Source organism: Nomascus leucogenys, chromosome X (assembly GCF_006542625.1).
Source record: "Nomascus leucogenys isolate Asia chromosome X, Asia_NLE_v1, whole genome shotgun sequence".
Taxonomy (NCBI): Eukaryota; Metazoa; Chordata; class Mammalia; order Primates; family Hylobatidae; genus Nomascus; species Nomascus leucogenys.
The window spans coordinates 109257178-109282246 of record NC_044406.1 but is presented as its reverse complement, the minus strand read 5'-3'; the positions used below and the strand labels follow the sequence as shown (position 1 = coordinate 109282246).

Here is a 25069-nt window from a genome sequence, read left to right as displayed (position 1 = left end):
GGCTCACCTTAATCTTAATGGTGGCGACACATGCAAATAGCACATGCATTTAACAAGGAGCAAGCCCCACTGAAGCAGAAGCCTGATTTTTACACAGCAGTTTCAGCAAGGAGAATCTCCTTTGCCGAATCTGAAAGAAAACCGTAGCTTACTTTCAAGTAGGCTGGATTTCATGGCCCTTTCAGCACGTTATAGAATGATATAGTGGTTAAAAGAGAAGGCTCTGGAGCCAGGCTGTGTTCATCTCTAGCTCTGTCACTTACCAGTTATGTGACTGGGCAAGTGACTTAACTTCTTTGTGCCCCAGAATCCTCATCTGTGAAATAGACCTAAGTCATAGAATTTTGATGATTGAAACAATAAATAAATGTAAATCACTTAGAAGGATGCCTGGTATGTAAGAAGCACTATGTTAACTCTTATTATTCTCAATACTATTCCTAGCTGTATCTACAAAGGAGTCATAGGAAGAACAAATGAAAGGTGTGGTCTTCTGCAATCAGTTGAAACTGCCATTCTTTTGGTTCATAGATTTTTTTTTTTTTGCAAATTATAATACTGAGGTGATTTTCCTCCACCATGTTTGTTAACATCACCGTGGTCCCTTTGTCTCTAAATTGAAGTTAAAATTTTGTCTTGCATAGTCAATCTTGCAGACACATACATTTTCCCCAAAGAGGGGAGCAGTCCTGTTGCTGCAACATAAATGAATACTGTGCTGAGTACATAGAAAGTGAAGGGCCCTTGTAAATAAAGTAGCAAATTAGCAGTGATTTTGCCAGCAGTTTTAAAACAAATGGATTGAAAGAGATTTCAATAACTACATGCCTAACTTAGAGCTGCACTTGAAGCATTTAGTAAATGTGTCATTTCAGTATTGAGAAGAGAATCCAATCAAAGTATGTTTATAATTAGACATCACATATAATATCTCTCAAAATTATGTTCCACCAGGTGAGATGCCATTCCCTGGAACACCGAAATCCACTGTTTGTTAGGCCTTTGTTATTATTAAAAAGAACAGGTTGGGGGTACCAAGAGAGACTCAGATAAATGAAAGTGCTTAATTTTAATTAGAGAGGAAAAAAAGCCACACACAATATGGGTAGCCTGTATGGAGAACCTCATGCCAGTAAAACCTGCCTCCAAAGGTATGACTCTGTATTAATTTAAATCAGACAGACATTGGCACTGCGTTCTTTTATTTTTCATTAACATTTTGATTTAGAACAACAGATTGCTGCAGTGAGGGGACAAGAACGGCAGCCAGTGAGCCATCTGCCGAGCATCTCGCTGACGACTCTACTAGCAAAAGAAGCCAGTGACTATGGAATATATGCAAGAGGGACACACACCATTAACTAAGTGACAGGATAAAAGATGGGAAACTTTGCCGGGTCAGAGGAGACAGAGATGGAGAAGGCAAAGCACAGCCCATTCTGATTGGAATTTGAAAAGATCCAAGTACTTGCAGCAGGCCAATAGGATGGCATTCTATGGAGGATTTGCTTGTAGTGTTACTTTTTTTCCCTTGAAATTACAGGTGGAACAAGGAAAGAGAAGTGACAGGCTAAACACACAATAATTTGCCATGCTTCTTACATGAGTTATGTTTTCCAGATCAGGAAACATTTACCCCTTTAGACATACCAACTCTTGAGCCATTTGAGATAGTGGATATCTTTCTAAAGTGGAAACCCTCCCGTACTACCATCCTTTTAAACACAGTAAAGCACTGGCATACCAACGCAGGAGCAGTAGGAGTGGTCTGTCTGGGGTGCAAACAATAAGAGGGTATTGTGTAGATAATTTAAAGACAGTAATAAACTGTCTACTTACTTTTTTATTATCATATGCACAGGCATTTCTAAATATCAGTGAAAAATTACTCCTCCCAGCTGGGATGGACCTCATATATCACCCCTTCCCCACAGTATACCAGTGCAGTAGAATGAACAGAATTCAATTTTCTATGGATGATTCAGGGTCTTTACTGGCAACTCCAGCTTCGGTACTGAGTTTGTTGTCCATGCGGTTACTTGGCCTCTTAGGTCTATTTGCCTCTACCTGAATTAATCCCAGACTGTTGTGCTTTTGTAGTTGGTGATTCTGCATGTTGTTCACTTATTGTCAGCTGTCACATTTTAGTATATCTGCTTTTAGGAGTGCTTCATTTCTAATATGCTATCTATCTTCAGTAGCCTAAGAAGTACTGAACATTATCAGCTACAGTGGGAAAAGAGATAGAAGGCTATGGAAATAGACAGAAAATTAAAAGCACAGTAATCTGTATCTTCTGCATAATAAGGTGTGGAGGTGTTTGATGCATTGTAGAAAGTTTTTTCTTCAAAAATGGTTAAAATAAAAATAGCACTTGCACTGCTGAAAGATGTGTGCTTCAAATATCTGGAAAATTAGCTTAGAACCACTCATTCCCTTATAATGCTAGTTAAATGGAGACAGCATTTTGCATGGAAGGAGCATAAGATTAGACTAAGGTTTGAGTCTCACCCCAGCCACTTACTGGGAAAAACACTTTAACTCCTTTGAGCCTGTTTCTTTAAACTGTAAAATGGGTATAGTAATACTATCAGCCTGACCTATCTTATTATGTATTAGATTTTCTACCAGATGCTCCCAGTAAAGTGCCACCAACCACTGCAAGTCACCATCTCTCTCACCCTCCCTTACACTGGACCTGCTACACACCTTTAGGGATCATCTCCGTCTCTTGACTTCCTTACCTGAGCCACTAAACTCTTAAGCCATTTTATGTTGATGCATGTTTCCAATTAATTACTGAGGTTTTTCCACCAAAGATTGAGGGCTTCTTACTCAGAAAAGCCTAAGAAGAGAAATTATCTTTAGGCAACCTGTGTAAGATGAGCTATGGGATTTCCAGGTCAAAGTTGACATTCATAATAATAATCAACTGGAAGTGCATTAAGAAAAGTTAATTCTTTATGATATCTATTTCCATTTTCTCCTCAACTCCCAAAAATACACCCACACAACTGAACACAGGATTTGAGGAATAAATTAATGTTCCTTTATTAACCTCTCTTGATATTTCATCAACTTTGATCCTGTCCCATCTCAGCTTCATCTTTTTATTTTATCTCCAGAGGGTAGTTTCTTCTGTCTCTAAAATGGGTTTGGGTTCAACCTGCAACTTTACAGCTTCATACACCCAGGCTGAACTTCTTTCTTTGCTCTCCCTCCATGATGCTCACTCAGTTGAGAACTCAAGAAGGGAGGAGGTAGTGCTGACTTGTGATCTTGTTCTTATCTTACAGTTCACCTGTAATACCTTGAACAGGAAAGGTAAAATATTGTTCAGCACTATGAATGGATGAGCCACATCAAGGCATCACCTTTTGGAACTTCCCTTTCTGTCAGCCTCCCTGCAGGATCCCCACAGGCTGCACTGGTTCCATGAGGTGGTCAAAGTAGCACTCGTCTAAGTAGTGTGATTTGCAGGGTTACTGCAAAATTAAATGCCACTCACCAGAATTAGTTCTCTCATTGGCTTGTGCAGTTTCCAGAATGCCCCTGATAAATTGCAAATATGCCATTATAGTTGTCAAAACATGGGGGCCCTGAGACTCCAAATAATTTGCCACAACTTAAAAGCTGAGCCTTGATTATTAGCTCAATATTTATTGATTTATTGGTTTTAATTTTTAACTCAACATCTATTTAGTGGAGAACAGAAAAAGACGCCCACTAGTGGCAGCATTTACTTTGTGGCAGGCATTATGCTAAGGATTTGATATGAATTCTGTCATTTAATCCTGACAATCACCCTAGAGAGATGACAGTATTATCACTGTAATTCTATAGATGAGATAAGTTCTATAGATGAGCACAGAAGTGGCAGAACGAGAATTCTAATCTGGGCTAGCTCTAGCTTTAAAGCCCATACAATGCTGCCTCTAATATTGGAGCCCAAACTTTCTCCAACCTTGCTATCGCACTGAACAAAACAAACCCCTGTATCTAACCAGTTCTACCTCTTTACAAGGCAATTGGGAGCTTGAGGAGTGAGGGAATAGGCCATGAGATATAAATTTCAGAGCATGGACGTCTGCTGTGGAGGCCAGACTTGAAGGAGTCAAGTCTTGGTAGAATCAGGGGCATCTTTCGAACATCTTGAAGACTGAGCTCCTGAGCAAGAGAGGGCAAGGAAAGACGCAGGATCTCCCCCGCTCCAAACCCTTCAAGGGAACCCCGTGATATCATTTGAATTAAACATAGTTGAAGCTAGAAAGGACCTTGGAAATCACCTACTCTAATTCCCTTATTTTACAAATGGGAAAAGGTGAGGCCTAAAGAGGGGGCAGTCTTATAGCTAGTTAGTAGCAGCAGGGCAAAGGGAGGACACTAGGGTTTTTTTCTTCCATAATGCATTGCTTCCCTTATATGTATTGAAGAATTTAACTCTGAGCAAACCAGAGATTTTAGCATCTCAGTTTGAGCCAAGCAGCCCTAAATACCACATCTTTATTTTTTCCTAGCTTAATTGGAGAACACAATCACAGTTTTGAGACCATGTATATCTTCAGGACTCATTCAATGAGGCTGTCAGAGGATCTGCTTGTCCTCACTAATTTTGAGCTCAGAGATTTAACATGTCCCCAAACAGCCTCGTTTCCTTTAATAACCTATCATTGCCTTAACAGTCATAAATGTATTGAACCTTATCTGACAGTATTTATATTTTCAGCTGGCACCAACTCTGGGCTAAGGGGTTCCATATGTTTCCTTCCCACTGTGTAAAGTAGGCTTGACTTTGACTTGCCCGGAATTTGTCCCTTTCAAGCTTCCAGAGTGGGGAGATCTTTTTTGCAGCATAACAGGAATTGGTGAACAAGATTCTTTCCCCTTTCCTTCCACCTTGCTGATTTCAAACTATGGGCACTTACCCCAGATACAAGAGGCCCAATTTTGGCGGGCCCCAACTGATGAACATTTTAGCTGCAGCAGCCCATGATCTTTGCAGCATGGCAGAGCTGTCCAGTTGTTTTCCCTGATGCTTCCTGGCCAAGGCAGGTAGTCCCTTTCAGCAGGACCTGTGGGGGTGACAAGGTGAGGGCAAGCTGCTTCTGGCCATAGGTCTCCTTCAGTGGAAGGGTGGAAAGGGGGCACTTCAAGATTGAGGGAAGAGGATGAACCTTGATGTATACTGTCCAGGCCACAGTGGCAGCTGGGGAAGGCAGCCAAAATTCTGGGGAGCTAAGACTAGTGAGACCACGTTTGAGTTTATTGTATTAACACATTTCACTCTACATTTCTTAATGGTCTGCCTTGTTGGAAGGCATTTTTAGTCACCTTTGGAGCTTGCTATTGAAAAACTCCTTTCTTGTTTCTTTTAAAAATAACCTTCTGTGCTGTTGAAGTTGAAAGGGTTGTCAGATGGAAATGTTTATGTGCTCTCATCTCAGCCAAAAAAATGTAAAGATGAAAGTATCCAACACATATATTTACTGAGTACCTGACGGGATATAATTCAGGAAATGCAGTGATATCTGAGCTGCCATCGGGGATCCAGCCCTTGCCTGACGTGGGCTGTATGCATGCCAGCATAAAATGAATAGTCCTCCGACTGTAATCAATTTACTTGAATCAGACAACTGGCAATTGCATTTTTAAGCAACTGATAATTTCATCTACTATACCAAGTTTTCCAAAAACACATAACTGAGGACTGACTGCAAAGGTAAATATTAACAATCAAAGAAAGACCATGTGCTACAGTGGTCATTGCCGGGGATGACAGCAATCTCTTGGGAATCTGGCCAAGTCTGAGGTCATTCGCCCTGACTGAATCCTCCCCCCACCCATCACTTTCCTGCATCTTTACTTTCCCTCACCTGGAATAAAGTTGGTAAAAATACAATAAAGCTATGTTATAGTGGCTTATCCTTGTGATAAAACCCCAAATAATCAGTTACTACCAACATGGATGCCACAAATAACTGTATTTTTTTCTTTACTACTTTTTTTTTTGATGAAGTTCAACAAATAAGGATCTGCAGTGATTGCTTTAGGAATGTGTTTGGGAAATCAAGAGACATGAATTCTAAGTTCATTTCTGTGACTGGCTTTGTGACTTTGAGCTCTCTCCTCTTTGAATCTTTTTTCTTAAATATAACATTAAGATGACAGACTAGATGATCTCTAAGGTCCCTTCTGTCTATAACAGTCTATATTTCCAATACAAGCAATTTTATTTTAAAAATATCTTCCCATGCTTATTGTATTCAGCCTAGTCTCCTGCACCCTCTGCATCTCCAGTCCTACCATACAACAATCATGTTACATCTACCTTTATATACTTAACAGTTATACTTTACTTCATAGTTTCCAAAGGACTTTCACATTTATTCTCTCATTTGATCTTCATAACATCCCTATAAGCTATAGAGCTCAAACATTGCTATCTCCATTTTGTAGATGAAGAAACTGAGACACGGACTACTAAAATAACTCATGCAAGGACATAGGGCTAGATAATAGCAGAGATGGAACAAGAACTCAAGTTTTTTGACTCCAAATCTGGTGCTTTATTTCCCTTTGGCAAATGTAATAATAATGGCAACTAATCTTTGTTGAGTGTTCACTTTCCACGTATTTTATCTTTTAATTTTTACCACAGTGGATACTAATATTTCTCCCGTTTGTCAGAAAGAAAAACTGAGGTTTAGAGGAGAGGGGTTAAGCTCCTCACCCAAGGCTATATAACAAGAAAGAGATAGATCCAGGATTTGAACTCAGAGAGTCTGACTTCTGATCATAACCACCATTGCTATACTGCCTGTTGAGTTATATAACATGTGCTTTAAAGAGGATGGAAAGTCAAGTTCTCACTTTGGTTGCCCTACCTGGTGGAGGAATAATGATCATCCCCAAAAAAACCAGAACAACTAAAAGTCAGCAAATATTTATTATGTATTTACTGTGTGTTCAGATCTGTGATAGAACGTAGGTATTAGAGGAAGTTGAGGTATAATTGTAAGCCTTAGTGAATTGGGAATCCACCTCAATGCATAAAGTTGTATAATGGTTGCGTGTGTGTGTGTGTGTGTGTGCGTGTGTATATATATATATATATATATATATATATATATATATATGGGCTTATATATATAATAGGACTTATATGTATCTATATAAGATATATAAATATATGTACATAAGGTAATGGTTTTATATGTACATATGTGTCATAAAATAACTGTGATACAGTAACACAAATATTAAAAATCAAAATTTTAAAGAAAACTTAAAGAGTCTGGACAAATGCTTCCAATATAATATAAAGTAAAAAGACAGGATACAAATCTGAACACATGTTAAAACTTAATTTTGGGTGATTTTTAATTTACCTGGGTAATTTTTCTTCTCTATATTTTTGAAGTTTTTTGTTTGTTGACAATGAGCAGAAATTAATTTTACATTTTAAATTCTATAATAATAAAAGTGTTTCCACATTAAAAAAATCAGGTAGGGGTAATATGACTTACTAGAGAATAAGAGAATTAGACAATTTTCTTATTAGACAATTAGAGAAAAAGAGATAACAGAAGGTAGTAAAGTAATAAATCTGTGGTGTTACTTTAGTACAGTTTTCTGCTGATAAGGCTGCAAAACATGGTGAAAAAGACCCCACTCTGAGAATCTGTTAGTCTAGATGCTCAACTTCTGCTACTAGGGAGCTGCATCACCTTTGGCAAATCCCTTTTCCTTTCTTGTTCTTATTTTGCTCATCCACAAAATGAGGTAATTAGATTAAAACGACTTGATCCAGCTCCAATGGTCTATGATCTGTAATAGGACTTCAAGACTTTGTTTTGCTCATTTTTGACTATAGATCAGAGGGTGGTAAATTATGACAGGTTAACATTGGAGGCACTAAATAGTAGATACGATTAATTGTGGCCCTTGAAACTCATGTTTTACTGTATTTCTAATTAACTTGCTGTGGATTTATTCTTCCTCTCTGCCACCTATTTAAAACTGTGTTGTCATTTTTATATATGTCATTGTGCAGCAGTGAAAGCTAAGAGAATAAGGATTATGTTGGGAAGACATCTTAGGGAAGTGCCAAAAGTTGGAAAACCTGCATTACAACCTCAGCTCAGTTATCAATTAGCTGTGTGACCTTGGGCTAGTCACTGAGCATCTCTGTTCCTCCTCTTCAGTTTCTTCATCTGAAAAAAAGATCGGTGATTCCACATGAAAATATAGGAATAGGCTTGAATAGGAAATGAGAAGAGGAGATGATACTCATGGTTTATGGGTACACTGGGATATGAAGTGGCTAAAAATTGCCTTTGGTCATAACCCAGGTTTTGGCCTGCTGGATACAGCATGCTGTTAGATACAGAATACAGAAGAAGAGAGGGGAGCAAAAAAAAAAAAAAAATTTAAAAGACTAAAAAGCCTGGTGGTCCTTAGCAGGATCCTTTCTCATGAATCTATGCTTATGGAATCAGCTAGTTAACCTTTGCTCTGGAGAGAATAGAGACTAAAATGCTGGAAAATCACATTAGCAAAATTTCTCTTTTAATCTTTTCCATATCTCCTTCCTTTGCTATTTTCAATCTGACTTAGGCAAGCAACATCAAAAGAAAAAAATCCATCCACTCAAACGAATACGTTCTTAACTTCCACTCACACATCAGCCTTAATTAAAAAACTCACAAAACTCATGGCTGGGAGAGCCCAGTTGGAACTACATTTTTCCTAGTCTGAGTGCAGGATCAGGATCCAGGATCTGGGATCCACTCTTCCACTCTCCCACTTTAAACGCATTAAAATAGAGGTCACATTTGAAGAAAGATTATTCTTTCCTTTGAGCCAGCAAGTGCTAAGGTTATCATATTACTATCCATGCTGCTTTACCCAAATCATATCCAGTTTAGAGAAAAAAGATATCAGAAGGGATCATGCCCTTCTGGACAATTCCACTTAATGGTGGCATGATTAGGCTTAGTGGTATGTGTGCCCTGGCTTTTTTGAGGTATCAAGCAAATTCTTTCTTTCTCCACTTTTTTTTGTCCCCAAGCAAACCTCTTATGCCCAAGGCAGCATTGTGGATATTCAAAGGTGATCTCATCCAGCTTCTTTTCAGCTACAAATTCACAGGGCATACAGGTTAGTTTGAAGGGCTTTGGGGATAGTTAACAATATCTTCCACAGTTTGGTTCTGACTAATTCTATTCCTTACCAACCACTTCGCTACTCTGTGTTAATATATTGAACACATATGTTAGACATTATGGTCAATATTTTACGTGGATGATCCCAATCTTCACAACAACTTTATAAGATAGTTACTATTATATTTATTCTCATTAAACAGATGATGGAACTGAGGCTCACAGAGGTTCTGTAATTTGCTCACGGTCATATGGCTAGTAAGAGAGCCAAGATTAGAATGCATTTAGTAGGTTTTGCACAAAGTACACTGAATGCTTGTAAGAGGCTGTGATATTTAGTGGAAGAATTGCCTAGACTCAGAGATGTTCCGGCAGTGAATCTCTGTTGAGCTTTCATCATATGAATGGCAAGCGGCTAAAAGGATTATCAACTGCTAAGTGGTCACTAGGAAGTAGAAAAGAACAAAGAAATAGGTATGTGCCATTTGTGTGCCAGGGCAGTGCCTGCTGCAGAGGAGAATGAACAGTATGGAGGGCCTCTCTTGGGCTCTTGACTCCAGGGCCCACGAAGAAAGCTCACTGATGGCCCTGGCACTACTCTAAGTGTTTACATGCATTTGTGAATTATTTTATTTAAAACTCTCAACAATCCTATGAGGTAAGAACTATTATTATCACCACTTTATAACTGGGGAATCTGTGGCACAATGAAGTTAAGTAACTTGCCCAAGGTCTCACAGCTAGTAAGTGGAAGAGTTGGGATGTGCAAGGATAAGCCACAACTGGCTGAAACACTAACCATTGATTTCAAGGATTCAATATTTTTATCACAGGCTCTCATAAAGGCAGAGAGTAGATGAATATGAAGAGGAATTTCTAGATATAGAATTTGAGGAGCTTCATTTTGGATGGCCTTTTCTCAGTAAGAAATGAAATGAGATAGGCCGGGCGCGGTGGCTCACGCTTGTAATCCCAGCACTTTGGGAGGCCGAGGCGGGCGGATCACGAGGTCAGGAGATCGAGACCATGGTGAAACCCCGTCTCTACTAAAAATACAAAAAAATTAGCCGGGTGTAGTGGCGGGCGCCTGTAGTCCCAGCTACTCGGAGAGGCTGAGGCAGGAGAATGGCGTGAACCCGGGAGGCAGAGCTTGCAGTGAGCCGAGATCGCGCCACTGCACTCCAGCCTGGGTGACAGAGCGAGACTCCATCTCAAAAAAAAAAAAAAAAAAAAAAAAAAAAAAAAAAAAAAAAAAATTAAAAAAAAAAAAGAAATGAAATGAGATGGTAAGAATTGGACAAGAGTTAATGACAGAATGTCTTTGTTGTTGTTGTTGTTTTTGTTTGTTTGTTTTGAGATAGAGTCTCGCTCTGTCCCAGTCTGGAATGCAGTGACACGATCTCAGCTCACTGCAACCTCCGTCTCCTGGGTTCAAGCGATTCTCCTGCCTCAGACTCCTGAGTAGCTGGGACTACAGGCACACACCACCACACCTGGCTAATTTTTGTATTTTTAGTAGACATGGGGTTTCACCATGTTGGCCAGGCTGATCTCGAACTCCTTACCTCAGGTGATCTCTGGCCTTGATCTCCCAAAGTGCTGGGATTACAGGCCTGAGCTGCCATGCCCAGCCGATAGAATGTCAAAGATAGAAGTCACAAACATCATCCAGAAGAACCTCCCTAGTTTACAAATGATAAAAACTAGAGCCAGAGATAGGTGTGATTTATCCAAGGTCGTCCAGGCAGTGGATATCAGAGCTGAGACTGGAACCCAGATCTCCTAATTTCTGTCCCGTTGTTCATTCCACCACCCTCCTATTGCTCTTACAACTTTTACTGTTTTCCAAGGCCATAAGAAACATGGTATCTCAAATGTGCTGTTACTTATAGTTTATTTCATAAGACTTCAACATAAATTGTGTGGTGTATGTATGGGTCAGTTAGTCTTAATCTATACTGTAGGGGTGGTCAGTTACCCTCATTTGGAAATACATAGACCAGGAATAGTAATTTAGCATTTAAAGAATTCTAATCAAGAAGTGATTGTAACAATCACCTCAGGAGTTTATCTCCAATGAGCACCAGGGGCTTTGTTAATTAACATTAAACTTCTCATTGGTGAAATTAATAGTGTACAACATATGTAGATTGGCTAGAAATATGGTAGAGGAGTTCCCAAATTAGCATAAAGAAAATATAAGCATCTAATAAGCTCTATAATATTATCCCTTAGAAAAAATGGTACTGTAGGTTCAATCTGTAAATTGTCCTGTGGACAGCCACTGATGGGGAGTTTTGGTTAGCTGAATCCTGCTAATAGAATGTTGTCTTGTGTGCCTCAAGTAAACCTTCATGCAAGGTGCTGTTGTAGCACCTAGAAGCAAAGGGAGCTGAATTTGACTGGGTCTACAGAACTGGATATCGAATTATTTTTTGTCTATTTGCTATTATTTTAATGGGAAGTAGAATATTGTCTGAGTCTTGCTGTTATAGCTGGTAGTGATGTTAATGGGGAGAAGATCTATAGCCTCACTTTAACTATGGCAGGCTATTAATATCCAACAAAGAGTACCTAATGATTGTAAATGACCAGATTGGGTTAGGTTAGTTTACAACTCCAGACAACTATTAAATCTCTATTTTATACCCTGGTCTAAGGTTGGTGAGCCTCTTTCTCAGAGTATATGGGAAGTTCCTACCTTGGGTGACTGTTGACATAGCCTTACTTGACCCAGTGGCCTCCCAGTTGTGGGCCTGGGGTTTGCATGTTCTAGAACCTAAGAAGTTGTCCCAGAGCACAGCCTCCCCCCACCAATAGTGATGTACCTCTTCTGATCTGCTGAGCCCTTATTAATGACCTCGTGCCAGCATTCTGACCTTGCTGAGGGCCTCCGCATTGCCTGGGGGAAAGTTAGTTAGAGTCAAGCTGGCACTCAGTCATGAAAAGCTACTAGATATAGAGTGTATGTACATGGGACCACAAGTATTTCCACAAAGGAGAAAAAATTCTACCATATTGAGGTACTTTGATGGCACACTATAAGAAGAAAGTCAAAATAGAGTTTTTACTGAGAAGAGCTTTTCTCTCTGTCGTTCTCAGTAATTATAACTACCAGTTAATAGAGCTTCCCTCAACCAGTAACCTAGCTGCTAAAAGGAGGTGTATAGTATAGTGCAGAGGTCAGAAACGTGTACTTTCCACTCCCAGTCCCTCTAGGTCCTGTTGCAGGCGTTTTGTTTGTCCCATAGTGGTTTAAGAAAATTGAATTTGAACATCTTCAGGCAGAAGCATGGACTCTCTGGATTGCCATAGGCCCCACCTCTCCCTATTATAACACATCTGGTCCAATTACCTACCACTTTTATGTGGTCTGCATAGCCCCTATATGCGTTTGAAATTTCAACCCAAGTTGAAATTGATTCAGGCTCTAGAGACAAGAAGATCTCAGGTCAAATCCTGGCTCCACTACTTAGCTGGTTGTGTGACCTTGAGCTAGTTGCTTATACATTTTGAACCACCTATGATTCCTCTTTTAGAAAATGGGGATGAGAGTTCCTTGCTTGTGGCAATGTTGTGATGATTCCATGAGATAAGGCATGTAAAATGCTTAGCACAGTGCCTTCCATGTGGTACGGGTTTAATAAATGGTAGTTGTTATTATTTTAGCTCTGGTTTTAAATTTGTTGATAGCAAGGATGGGGAGGAAGGCACAGTGATTGCTATATGAACTGATTGCAATACATTTATTTTTAATAACTGGGTTGGCATTTGCCATGACGTCTAGTTCAGAGCATGTCTGAGGACGAATCATTAGCTAATAAGCAAAGAAAGGAAGAAGCATTGTCAAAATGAAAATAATTCCTTTGTCTCTACTTGCCATCTCAAAGAACATTCTGTTTTATTTCCCTCAGAGACTGTGACTTGAGGCTAGTCTCTTAGCTCTTCCAAGTCTTAGATTTCCAGCCTGAAATCCAAACTCTCTAATGCTTGCATAGGCCAACAGCACCTCAGTTACATAGTGAAGTAACATATGTGAAAGTGCCTGGCATAATACCTGGTGCTCAGTGGGTATTCAATAAATATTCAATCTGAATCTGTATATCTCTGTAGTACTGGGGCTTTTTAAACCTGTGATTCCTAAACTGAGTATGCATTAGTATCGCCCATAGACCTTCGTAAAATGCTTATCTTGATAGTTTCTGATTCAATACATCTAGGGTATGACCCAGGAATTAATATTTAACAAGCATCTCTGGTGATTCTAAAGCAAGTGGCCCAATTCAAGAAACACTGTTTAATGAACAAGGAGCTTTGGAAACTGCAATGAGGTACCAGGATATTTGAGAATGTTTAACAGGTTCTGACTGACTTTGGACATTAATGGCCTTACTAATCTTTACTGTGCAAGGGTGTTCACCTACACAAAGACCTGTTCGCACACCCATACACTTACCCCTCTGTGAGCTGCGTCCTGATCCCTTCCCATCTCATTTATTGCCTGTGGCTTGACCCCTTTCTGGGGAGCTACAAAGATGAAGGCCCTGGTTGCAATGAGTAATTGGCAAGGTATATCAGCCAATCATGGATAATTGAGAGGGAATTATTTTTGATCACAACAATTTTTAAAAACTTAAGTTCTCACCATACCTCATCACAAACTGATTTTACCTCTGAAAATTTTCCACAGTAACTGTGGAAAATCCTGAAGCTGAAATCACCTATCACAGCAAACACCACACACAGAACAGGCAGCAGGCCCACTACCGTCAGAAGGGTATGACTTCGGTCAAAGGCAACTAAAATAGTTAAAGATAACTAACATCTTAGTGAATAAAGTACCAGAATTTATCCATGGGGAAGGTCAAATGTTGAAAAATAGGTGAAGTGTATTTGAGGGAATCTTCCTTATCCTCAAGAGTCTACCAGCGCCCCTCTGAATGCCTGCAATCCATTTGGTGCCTCACTTCCTTGGGCAGGTATCTTGTTCTGGGTCATTTACCTGTCTTTGAAAGCCCCCTCTGAGGATCCTGCAAGGTAACAGGTGGTAATCTGAACAGAGAATTCTGGTTGAAATATTAATGACTGATAAGGATTTAATTTATTCCCTTCCAGATAGCATGCTTGCATTTTGGCACAGGCTTTCAGTGCAGTAATACAAATAAACAAATTTGTGGAATTTCAGACTAATGGCACACTGTTGGGGGGCAATTTTTCCGGGGAATTTTGCTATTTTGCGGTCCTCAAATGACACTGGGTAAGCTTTTAATGACTTCCCTGAGCAGTTCTCGGCTCAGGTCTGCTAGGAAGTGACATTACTTCCCTTCCCTCCCATCAATGAGTGCCTGGCACAGGCCTTGAAAATGGAGTCAATTTTTCAGTCTCTTAGGGAACCAGATAGAATTCAGGTTGTGTTGTACTTCTTGTTTCTAACCCTGTTTAAGGGAAGTCAGACAGCTGAGGAGCAGATGTTACATGCCTCCTTCTGGCATGCCTTGACCCAGAGAAGCAAAGTGGAAAGGCAGTTGGAACCGCATGCCAACCTTCGCTCTCTTGGGCAGGTTGTTTCTAAAAGGGGCACTTTGGGGTATGGCAAGAAGCCAAGACAGTGTCACCCGGGCTCATGAGCTACTTCCTCGCTGAACCTGCCTTTCAGTCCCCACTCCACATCCCTACAATAAAACAACTCTAAATGCTATCATCAGATATCTAGTAATGCCACCTACAGACCTGGCTGAAATGGACACGGGCTTGTTGGGAATGTGACAGATACATACTTGAGTAAGAAATAGCCAAATGTGTCTCTTGCAGAACCTTCTTTGGAGGGCAAGAAGATACAAAGATGGATAAGAGCTTGTCTGTGAGAGCCTTTTCCTTTAGTGATCATAGTCTCCTTGCTCTGGGCTCTTCTTACTCAAAGTGTGATTCCAGGACCAGAAGCATTGGCATCACCTGGGAGCTTGCTAAAAATGCAAATTCTTGGGCACCATCACAGACCTAGTGAATCAGAATCTTTGTTTTAACAAGATTCCTAGGTGATTGGTGTGCACATGAAAAATTAAGAAGTGCTGTTCTACCCTGAATTGCACCTCATAGGGTTGAGGGATCATTATCAGCTGTGTTTGCTCTCCTTATTCTTATCATTGCTCCCCTGCACCCTCCAAATAAGGACAAATGATGGTTGTATTGAGGATAATTGCTTAAGAAGCCAGTGACAGTTGGGAATTGAGGAATAGGGAGGTCCAGATAAAGCATGGGATGTAAACACTTCTGTGACCAATGAGCAATTGGAAATCCAGAAGAGAATATGCTGGTTATTTCCACTGGGAGGGAGGCCAGAGTGTATGTTTGAGACAAGGTAAGGGAAGGATGGAGGGAGGAGGAGATACTGCTTAACTACGTTTCCAAATACCTCCAGAGACACCATTTAGTGACTGTGAGAGGGATGTTACCTCTTAAACATGGTATTCCACATACCATCCCAGGGAAAGGAAACTTACAGCTGGAGACATAGCTTCTCTCCCACACTTATCCTCTCCTATAACCTTCCTTCTGTGCCAGTGCATCTCCTGACAGTGCCCACATAGGCAGGTTCAGACTCCACACCAGCCTCTTTAATAAAATAAATACCTGTGAACTTCAGCAGCTTCCCAAATCACCCACAAAGGCATTTAGATTCAACATGAAGAAGTTGAACCTGCAGCTTCCGAAATTACCTGCAAAGCCTTTTAGATTCAACATGAAGTTGAACCTGCCTATGCCTTGGGTGTACTTACACCCAACCTACTATGTGCAGTTAGACTTGTACTTTGGCCTGTAAAAGTCTTCTATGACCAAAGCCAGCTGACCTTTAGTTTGGGTAGAGTGAACAGCCACTCTGAGAGTAATATCCAGAAACACTCCTATTTAAGTATCTTTCCTTGAAATTGAGGCAGTATGTTTCCCATAGTCCCTAGTTTTGAAGCAAATACTCCCCCTGTTACATATATTAACCCTTTGCCATTTATCTGACATTTTCATGTATATGAAATATATACCTATAGTAGATATAAAGCTGTCACCCCCAAAATAGAGTGCAGGCCCTACTGCACTCTACATCCTTGGAGGATGGACCAAGAATAAAGATATTCTGGTGGAGAAGGAGAAGTTCTGGGAATTAGGTCTGGAAAAGCCCAGGGTAGAAAATAGTCCCTAGGTAAGTTTAGTGTGGATGGGATGCCAGAATCAGGGGCTGGTCAGTGAGTAGGCAGTTAGAGACCAGCAAAAGGGAGTTAGACGAGCTGGACGGATAGAGCAAGAGAAGAAAATAATGGTAATAGAAGAGGTAGAAATATGAGGAAGACAATTTCTGTCCACGTTAACCTTTGGCAAGGACCGACCCTTTTTGGGGGCTGCTGCCTTAGCTCAAGGCTCATCCCACACACAGGCTGAGGCTGTCTGTAGCTCTGTATCTGGAGCCCAGACAGTTTCTGAGCAGCTCCCAAGATGGAAGGAATTCCTTTTGTGTCTGCACAACTCCCACAGTGCTGCTGAAGAATACCTATCACCCCCACCTGGGGTTTTAATTGCACCCTCCTGTGGATATTTTATCTAATAAGACCCAAAGTAACAAAGCCAAAGGAATAAAGTCAAATTTGATTTTTTAATGGAGCAGGTAAAGTATACAGATTATTTGCTTGACCTTCATTGAAGATAGATGGTTTTATGAAAGGTCCTTCAAATTTATTTTGCAGTCTCAATCTAAGAAGTTGACAGGGAAATCATCTGGATAAGCATGTTTATTAGTCTCCCCCAAAGTTATGGAATTCTATCTTCTAAAATTCTGGCCCTCTCTTAAAATCTATGCCATCATTTAACCCTTAAACCAACTGTATAAAAATGACAAATCTCTTATCCACAAAGGAAGACAAATAACGATGCCTCAGGAGCTTCATTTATTTTTCAATCTGTTAAAATGAAACCAGCCAATCACCTCTGACTACCCATAACAATGAAATTTAAAAATACATCAGGAGCCAAAAACATAACAAAAAGCTCATTGATCCTCCACTATTATCACTCAATCTTAGGGACTAAGGAGGGAAATGCAGAATTAAGGAAATTACCTCTGTAGGGGCAGAAGTAGGAAAATGTGGAAAACTAGTTTCATTTTAGGGAAAAAAAAGTTAAAATTGCAGAGAGGAAGAAAAACCATGGCCCATTTTGCAGTAAATGTAGATGGAGAACAAAATAATTCCCTTTATTCCTTTCCTTCAAACCCTTCTTGCTACTCTCCCCCCCGATTTAGTAGATCAATAGGAAGCCGCCTTCTAGGGGAGGTAATACACTTTGCAGGAAGCTCACCTTTACAGCCTGCTGATTGCCATCTATTTTTATGGCCCAAATGAACAGCATCAGCTTCTTCCCTCCCCCACCCTATGAAAAATAAATTTTAAAAACCGTAATAAACCCTGTGAAAAGGTGACTTAATTTTTTTACTGGCACCACTAAGGCAACCTCTTTGTGCTTCAGGGGGCTAAGCCAGAGGGGCTGAGAAATGAGCTAAGCCAGCGAGCTTACTGAAGGCTGGCCAGCAGACAGAGGAGAGAGGGAGAGCAGCAAAGGCACAAAGGCAGGGGAGAGGGGGAGTGAGGGAGGGAGTGGAGCCAGAGCAGTCAATGTTGGGTAGTATGGCAAAATCTGTTTAAGGGAAGGAGGCTTGATCTTGATCCCAGGAGTCTTCACCTGGTTTCCAAATCTTACATGGAAAGGACAGACACCAAAGCCAAACCAAGACAAAACAAAACCCACCAAATTGCAAAGAATGGCATCAAGGGAGACATTTCCTTCCCAAATGGACATAAATAGTTAAATTGATTTTGGCAATTAGAGTACTTAGATAATTAGATTGTGACTCTGTAGGCAAGAGACAGAAACCTGTCTCAGCTAAGTATATTTGGTAGTGAAATGCGCTTAGTTATAAAAGGAGTGTGTTCTCAGCAGGTATATTTCAAATGGCTTGAAAAAAATTAATGGAATAAAATTTTGCATCTGATGGGTTATGTTTAGCCAGCAAAAGGGATTTTACCTGGGGCTCCATTAGAGCCTGCACTCCTAAGTCCTATTCTCAATCCCACCATCACCATTGTGCCTTCATCAACAGATTTTTATTTAAGCCAATGCGTTTAGAGCACAATTCCGTGGTGAATAACCTTTAAGGTTACATTTGCCTTTTCCCTGCTTCTTGCAAACAGTGCGTAATCCACAAGCACATTTGTTGGCTGTAAAGGTGTACAACAGCAATTTTTGCAATGACAGTGCGGAGAGGGAATATGAGATCTGTGTGCTAATGAGCTGACACTGCAGAGGCTGGGGCGGTGTAGTGTGGAGTGCACTACAAGTGCACAGCAGCAAGACACAGGAAGGGACTTCAAGGGAATCGGTGATGTTTCCTGAGGAACCAGGACAGCAAAGCCACACAATGGGACACATCAGTCTCTTGGTGTTTCCATACCCCTGCCCCGAAAGCCTTAGGACCATCAAATCTGTTTTTTAAAGAACAAACATGTAACTTACATGTGTATACATCTCTTTTCATATATATTGACTGTGTGTCTATGAATGTATGTATCCTGAAGCCAAAATATTCACACCATTCTTGGTTCTGGGGTTATCTAGCTAAGTTGAAAAGTAAGGCAGCAAACTCTATTAATCCCCATGAAATGGGAACATGTGCTTCAAATCAGGTGAGTCTCTTAGATAAACTTCAATCCATCTCTGAGTTGAGATCCCAAATTAATCACCTTTCAAAGCCAGTGTGGCTCTTACTGGCCTCGTAAGACATGGAATAAAGTTGGCATCTGTCTTAAGCAAACCTCTTGGGGGTTGTGCAAAAAAATTGGTTTCTGATGAAGAAGAGTCTTTAAATAACTGATGCCTGGGATTCATCACAAGGAAACCTTTCAAATACATTGTCAGAGGTTGTAGGGATGGGTGATGTGGAGGGAGAACAGAGAACAGGGACACATACCTGAAGGAATTACCCTTTGTTTATTCTTTGTATATTCGTTTACCGGCACACCTACACCCTAGAAAGTGTGTGCCTGCCTCAGGATTGAGGGTGCAGGAAAGATCATGAGAAGAGATCAATTCTAGTGCTAAGGGAAGTTGAAACTAGGAATTCTGCATAGGAATAAGGGAAAGTTTCTTTAATTTTTGCCAGCCCATTCCATATTGAACCAGATAGGAGAGGTGGTTGGCCAGATTGAGACTCATCTGTGGTTTTCTGGAATTCTCCCTAGGTCTCCAGGGAAGGACAGGCCGGAGGATATAGAGGTTTCTCTTTGCACAATCAGGGCGATCATTTGGAGGAGTGGAACCTGGGGGTCACCTGTCAGGCTCCAGCACTGAACTAGAATTTCATGCCAGTTGGAAATATTTGATCTCCGCTTCCACAAGAAAAAGAACAATCAAAGCCAGGGGTAGAAATGAGAAACACCTCCAGGGCTTCTTTGGTCCCTTGAAATAATTGGTTTCTGCATTCCAAGACTATGGTTAGACGAGTCATCTTTCTCATACTAAGCTACCAGGCAGCAGCTGCCTGGAGACAGCTTTGAGATCTGGCCCCCATTCAATGATTGTGACATTCAGAGATGACTGTTTCAGGGACCAGAGAAGATGACAGCTTTCCTCCTCTGTCTTCAGAGAAAGCAACAGGCAGCTGGATACACAACACTGGTTTCTAGCTATTTTTCCTGCGTATGTCTGTGCATGCGTACATGTGTATTTGACATAACTAAGGGCAAGGTCACGTTTTTGTTTTCTTTTTCTTGTTGCCCAGTGAGTCACACTCCTTCTCCCGAACTCTCAAGCCCCTAGCCGCAACCCAGCCTTGTAAGTGGAAATGCTATGAATTTACGGTGAGGGATTTTGATCAATTTCTTTCTTTTCCCATGGTTGTTCTCCTATTGCCCTGAGAGGTAAGACAATAAGGCAACTCAATACCAATATGGATGACTTATTGCCTTTTCCTAAACCTGAGATTTTCACATGGCAAGAATCATTTCTGATTGCTTCTTGAGTGGGGTTCTGACAGTCCAGGGCTGGTGGGTGTCAATCTGGTTTGACCATAAGAACAGGACGAAAAACCTTGGAAATCAATCATTTCTGAGAAACCAAATGGTTCTCTTATCCCAGTTCTCATCAGTGAAAAGACACTGAAGGGAGTTGCAATAAATATTATTTGTTATTAATGATAATAAACCCTGGTAGTTTAATGTATTTAGTTTTAAATCTGTTCTAATTGATATTTAGGAAGCTGCATTTGAGATTCAGCCTCTTGACAAGATCACAGTGCTGCAGGATTAAGAGTCAGATGTGTGTTGTAAATGCTGTGGAGACAGGCTGGGATTACCAAAATAAGAAGCAAAGTATAGACAGACATTTCGTAACTTTCACACTTAGCTGGAATTAATAAATTCCTATTTTTGTCAATGTCAGAAAGCCAAAGAAAGTCAAATATGGAGTATCTCAGAACATGTTCATATAAGGATCTGTATCTTCAGCTAAAATTTTCTTAAAGCTGACAACTGTCATATTTCTTGCACAGTATGTTACCCCCATCCCCTTGGCCCAAGTCTTCAAGGCCAAGGAACCTGTGCCCTTGGAGAGAGACCCTTTCAATGGTTTCTGGAAACCATGTATCCTTTGAGGCAGAAGGATTTAAAGAAAGTCATATACAAAGTTTCACCCATCCAAACATAAATATCATATCTCCCTGGGAAGAGAAAGGAAAAAAAACCCAAATTCCAAACTACATCAGCCATAAAAGCAAAGCATATTTTATACCATATTCAGCCTCATTGTTGTGAAAACTTTTAGTGAAATAAGCTTACGTGAAGAATTCTCAGTCTTTCTCACGAAACATTCCATTCAAGTAAAACCATATGTCCAACAGGCTATTAGCCATTTAGGTTCCTTTGGTTGTATTTTACAAAATGTCCCCTTTTCAGAGGAATAATCACCCAGTACAACTAAGGATTTCAGAACCGGCTTTGGGCCTGATGAATTTCTTCTCTTTCCATATTCAGTTTTCCTGCTCCAAGCCTCCTCTCCTCCTGCCCCCTCCTTGCTCTAAATTAAGAACTGTGTTGTCTTTAACGATCATGGGGGTGAACAACACTAGGGAAGGCAGAACTAGCTTTCTAAATCATCACCTGATCACCATTTTCTCCCCTCCCCTCAGTTTGCTAGGCATTCATCGCTTGCAATCAGTTTGTGGTCTTATCAGTTCCTATCAGAGCTCTCTCAGTAAGTAAGGTAATATTCGAGGACAGAAAGAGGCCAGGGAACCCAGCCTGTTCTGCCCCTCAAGGTCACTTGTTTGCAGAATTTCTCATATTTGCTTCCTACACATTAGGCAATTGTCAAATTCAGCTCGTTCCTACAGCCAGGCACTAGCTTTAACAGTCAAGTGATGTACATCCTGAATTGACTCAATCAAGAAGCTGCTGCTTCTTTTTTTAATCTCATCTGAAGAAATTTCTCTGAACAACCATGCTATTTTTTTCTTTCTTTTTTTTCCCCAGTTAAAAAAAAAAAAAGGCAGAGAGTGTTGGAGAAGGAACACACTAGGTTAGCAGGGAGGAAAATGAAACTTTTGCATCAAACACTATTTGGAGCAGACTTTTGCCCACTGTCTTGAGTTTTGCCCACTGTCTTAAGCCCCTCAGCAGTATCATTTGGAGTTGATTTATGCAGCACGAAACCGGATGGATTAGAGCCCCTAAAATACCTGCTGAAGCAATCATCTCCCAGCACATACACAGACCCTAAGTGCCACAAGAAAGATGCAAATGAGGTCCCCAACGTCCCAAAGGGAGGAAAAGCAGATCTACTTACAAGCATTTGTCACAGAAAAACTATTGGAGGAATCCAAGTGATCTACGTGGTAATTCAAATGGAAGGGCTTCTCGGTGGTGTTCTGGTTGGTGTTGTATAACTGCACGGCAAAGCGGAAAGCGCTGTGCTCCTGCACTGTGTTTCTCATGAAAAGTCCACCTATAAGCAAAGGGAACAGAGATTTGGCTTGTGTTCCCCCACCCTAGGGCCAGTTAGAAATTGGGGAACAATATAGATACCGGATACCTCTCAATGATACTGGGGTGTGGGATTGAGGAGTGATATTCAACCTGTGTGTCTTTCAAGACTTGTGAACTCAGATTTTGGCCAAGAGAAACCTGGCTTTTCTAGACTGAAAAGAAGAGGCTACAGAGAAGGAAGAAGAGAAGAGGGGGCTGTTTTGGGTTAGGACGCTGGAACCAAGAGTGAGACTTGGTTCTTTCTTAGGCGGTAGCCTTCTTTTTTTTTTTTCTAGTCGCCCCCCCTCCGCCCCCCGCCCATCCGCACAGCTGGTCGTCTTTTCCTTGTGTGAAGGGAAAGGTTGGGAAGAAAAACAATATTGTTCCCCCTGCTACCCCAACTCGTTCCCCATAGCCACCCTCCCCCGTGACAATACAGGGGGTTGGTTCAGTAATGGCAAAAATTCTAACTTCTAGACTTGTAAATACGACAGAAGCCAAGATAACTCCCTCCAGGCGCCCAGGAGCCGGGCTCCAGACAGACACAGCGGCAATTCATGAATTCGTGGTCTGCGTGACTTCGCCGCTTGCCCGTTCAGCTCCTAGTCTCACCCCCTTGTCTCACCCCCGCCTCCTACCCCATCCACCACCAACGCCTGCTGCTGCCTGGGTCTGGGAGATCCAAAGTGGGCTCCACCTCCCCCAGCACCAGCCTGTCTCCCGACAGCCAGAGACCACGGACTAAGCACCCCGGGCCCGGGTTATGCGCCCTGGCGCGGCCAGACAGTCGGCATCACCCTGGGACAACTTCCAGGAGCTGCACGCACGCCATGGCAAAGTCCAGAGCAGCGAGCCGAAAAGCCTCGACTCTTCACCCCCTTGCAGCATCCCAGCCTCCTGCTAGCCTCCGGTGCTCCTCTCGGCTCGGAAAACCTAGCAGTTCACCCCCACTAGCCCCAGGAGACCCCTCTCTTGTCCCAGAGGCTCTTCAGATGAGCCACCTCGTCCAGGCTCAGATTCCCCCCGCCCCGCCCCCCGCCCCGCACCATCTCTGCCCGGTCCCCGGCCCCAGTCCCAGTTCCCAGGCCACGCAGGACAGGGACCCACCGCAGCGAAAGCCATGCCGGGGCAGTGGTCTCGGGCGAGGGAGAGCCTGGACCGACGGCTGGCTCTCTTGCGCTTACCTATGCTGATGGTGTTGGGGAATCCTCCGTGAGAACGACCCAAAAGCCCCAGGACTAAAAAGAAGACCGCCCGGAGCACGCTTTGCCCCATTTTCTTCTGCCTGGCCATGCTACGCCTAAAACGAAGCTGACAAGAGCATGGGCGCAACTCAGGAGTCGTCAAAATAATAATAGAAAAAGAAAAAGAATTCGCTGGCTCTTACACCCCCTCCCCTTAACTTGCTCTCGCTCACTCTTCCTTTCCACCCCACACTAGTCCTCCTCCTCCTCCGCTGCCGCCGCCTCCTCTTCTTCCTCTTCTTCTCTCTCTCTCTCTCTCTTACTCTCTCTCTTATTCGCTCGCTCTCTCTCGCTCGCTCTCTCTTCCTTTCTTGCTCCCTCTCTCTCCCAGGATCTCTCACACCCCCTCCCTTCCCCCCACCTCACTTCTGTCTTCACACCAATCTGGAAGGCGGGTTCATTGGCTGCAAGCTGGGTTTGCCAAAGCGATTTCTCTCCCTATGAGAGAGAGAGAGAGAGAGAGAGAGAGAGAGAGAATAAAAAACCTAAAACAGAACAAAACAAGCAAAACACTGAAAAACAAAAATAGAGAAGCAAAAGAAAGAGAACGAAAGAATAAATTATCAAGACAATCTGAGACTCTTCCCGCGCCCCCCCCCCCCCCCCCGCAAAAGATGGTAGGTCTAAAGGGGGTGGGGTGGGGGGGAAGGAAAGAGCGAAAAGGCTCAGTGCCGGTGAATTGGGCTCTTCCAATTGGGCCGGTAGGGGGATATTGATCAAAGTTGATCTGACGTGGAATTAAAGCCGCACACCGCTTAGCTCTACTGCAAACTGCAGCCCCGGACTGCAAAGCCTAGGCGCTGGCGTTTGTCAACACAGGAGATGGATGGGATCAATAGAAATACACCACTCCTAACGTGGATCAACCTTTCAAGCCGCAACCTCCTCCCACCCTTTAGAAAAAAAAGCTGCATTGCCTCTGTGTTTGTGTGTCTGTCTTAAAGAAGGGGGGTCTTAGGAGGGCCATTAGTGGTTACTCCGGAGTCTTTGTAGAGACTCAGAGAAGCAGTTCCCATCACAATGCGCCCGAAGATGCTGCGCATGCCCGGTCTCTGCCGCTCCGCTTTTACAGCAGAGATCCGAGGGCTAGTGAGCAACCCCCACCCCCATCCCCGCAGCTTTGGGAGGCGTGTCCCTCCCCTTAAACTAGTGCTGAGGCCGGCTTGCGGGGGCACAGGGTGGGCGGTGCTGGGCAGTGATGGGCAGTATGGGGCTGACTTCTTTGGAGGGCGTAGGAAAAAGTATGTGCGTAGAGGTAGTAACTAAAAGGTTAATGAAAAGGACGCTCAGGCTCACTGACCAAGGAGGAGGGAGGTGTGGGAATGAGCTGGTCTGGGGGTGGGGATTGAAAGTTGAGGTTGGAGAAAACTGTACCTAGCTGCATTGATCCCTTGGTGTTGCCTCTGGACTTAGCCTAGGCCCCTGACTGATGACCTCAGAGGTTATCAATTCTTTCTGACTCTTCTTCCCCTCTGCTCTAAGGCGAGCAAAGAACCTATGAAGTCCTACAGTACAGACCGGATTTCAGTGATGGGTGGCCTTCTCCATAGCATGCTGCGGATGAACCTCCTGGGCTATAGACTCCTCTCCCTAGCCCCTTTCT

At 42.2% G+C, this 25069-nt stretch overlaps 1 protein-coding gene across 7 annotated transcripts in view; it reads right to left on the bottom strand.

Annotated features, from left to right (window-relative positions):
• GRIA3 (glutamate ionotropic receptor AMPA type subunit 3) overlaps positions 1-23998 on the bottom strand; it is a 310569-nt gene extending 286571 nt beyond the window's left edge. For 4 of the 7 annotated variants that reach the window (XM_030806406.1, XM_030806405.1, XM_030806410.1 and 1 more), the window contains exons 1-2: positions 23407-23815; positions 22044-22202 (exon numbers count right to left, since the gene is read on the bottom strand). In XM_030806406.1, coding sequence (XP_030662266.1) covers positions 22044-22202; positions 23407-23515 — 268 coding nt within the window. In that variant the 5' untranslated portion in view covers positions 23516-23815. The other 3 variants (XM_030806412.1, XM_030806409.1, XM_030806407.1) reach the window with 3 other exon arrangements.
• Positions 23999-25069: the final 1071 nt, after the last annotated feature.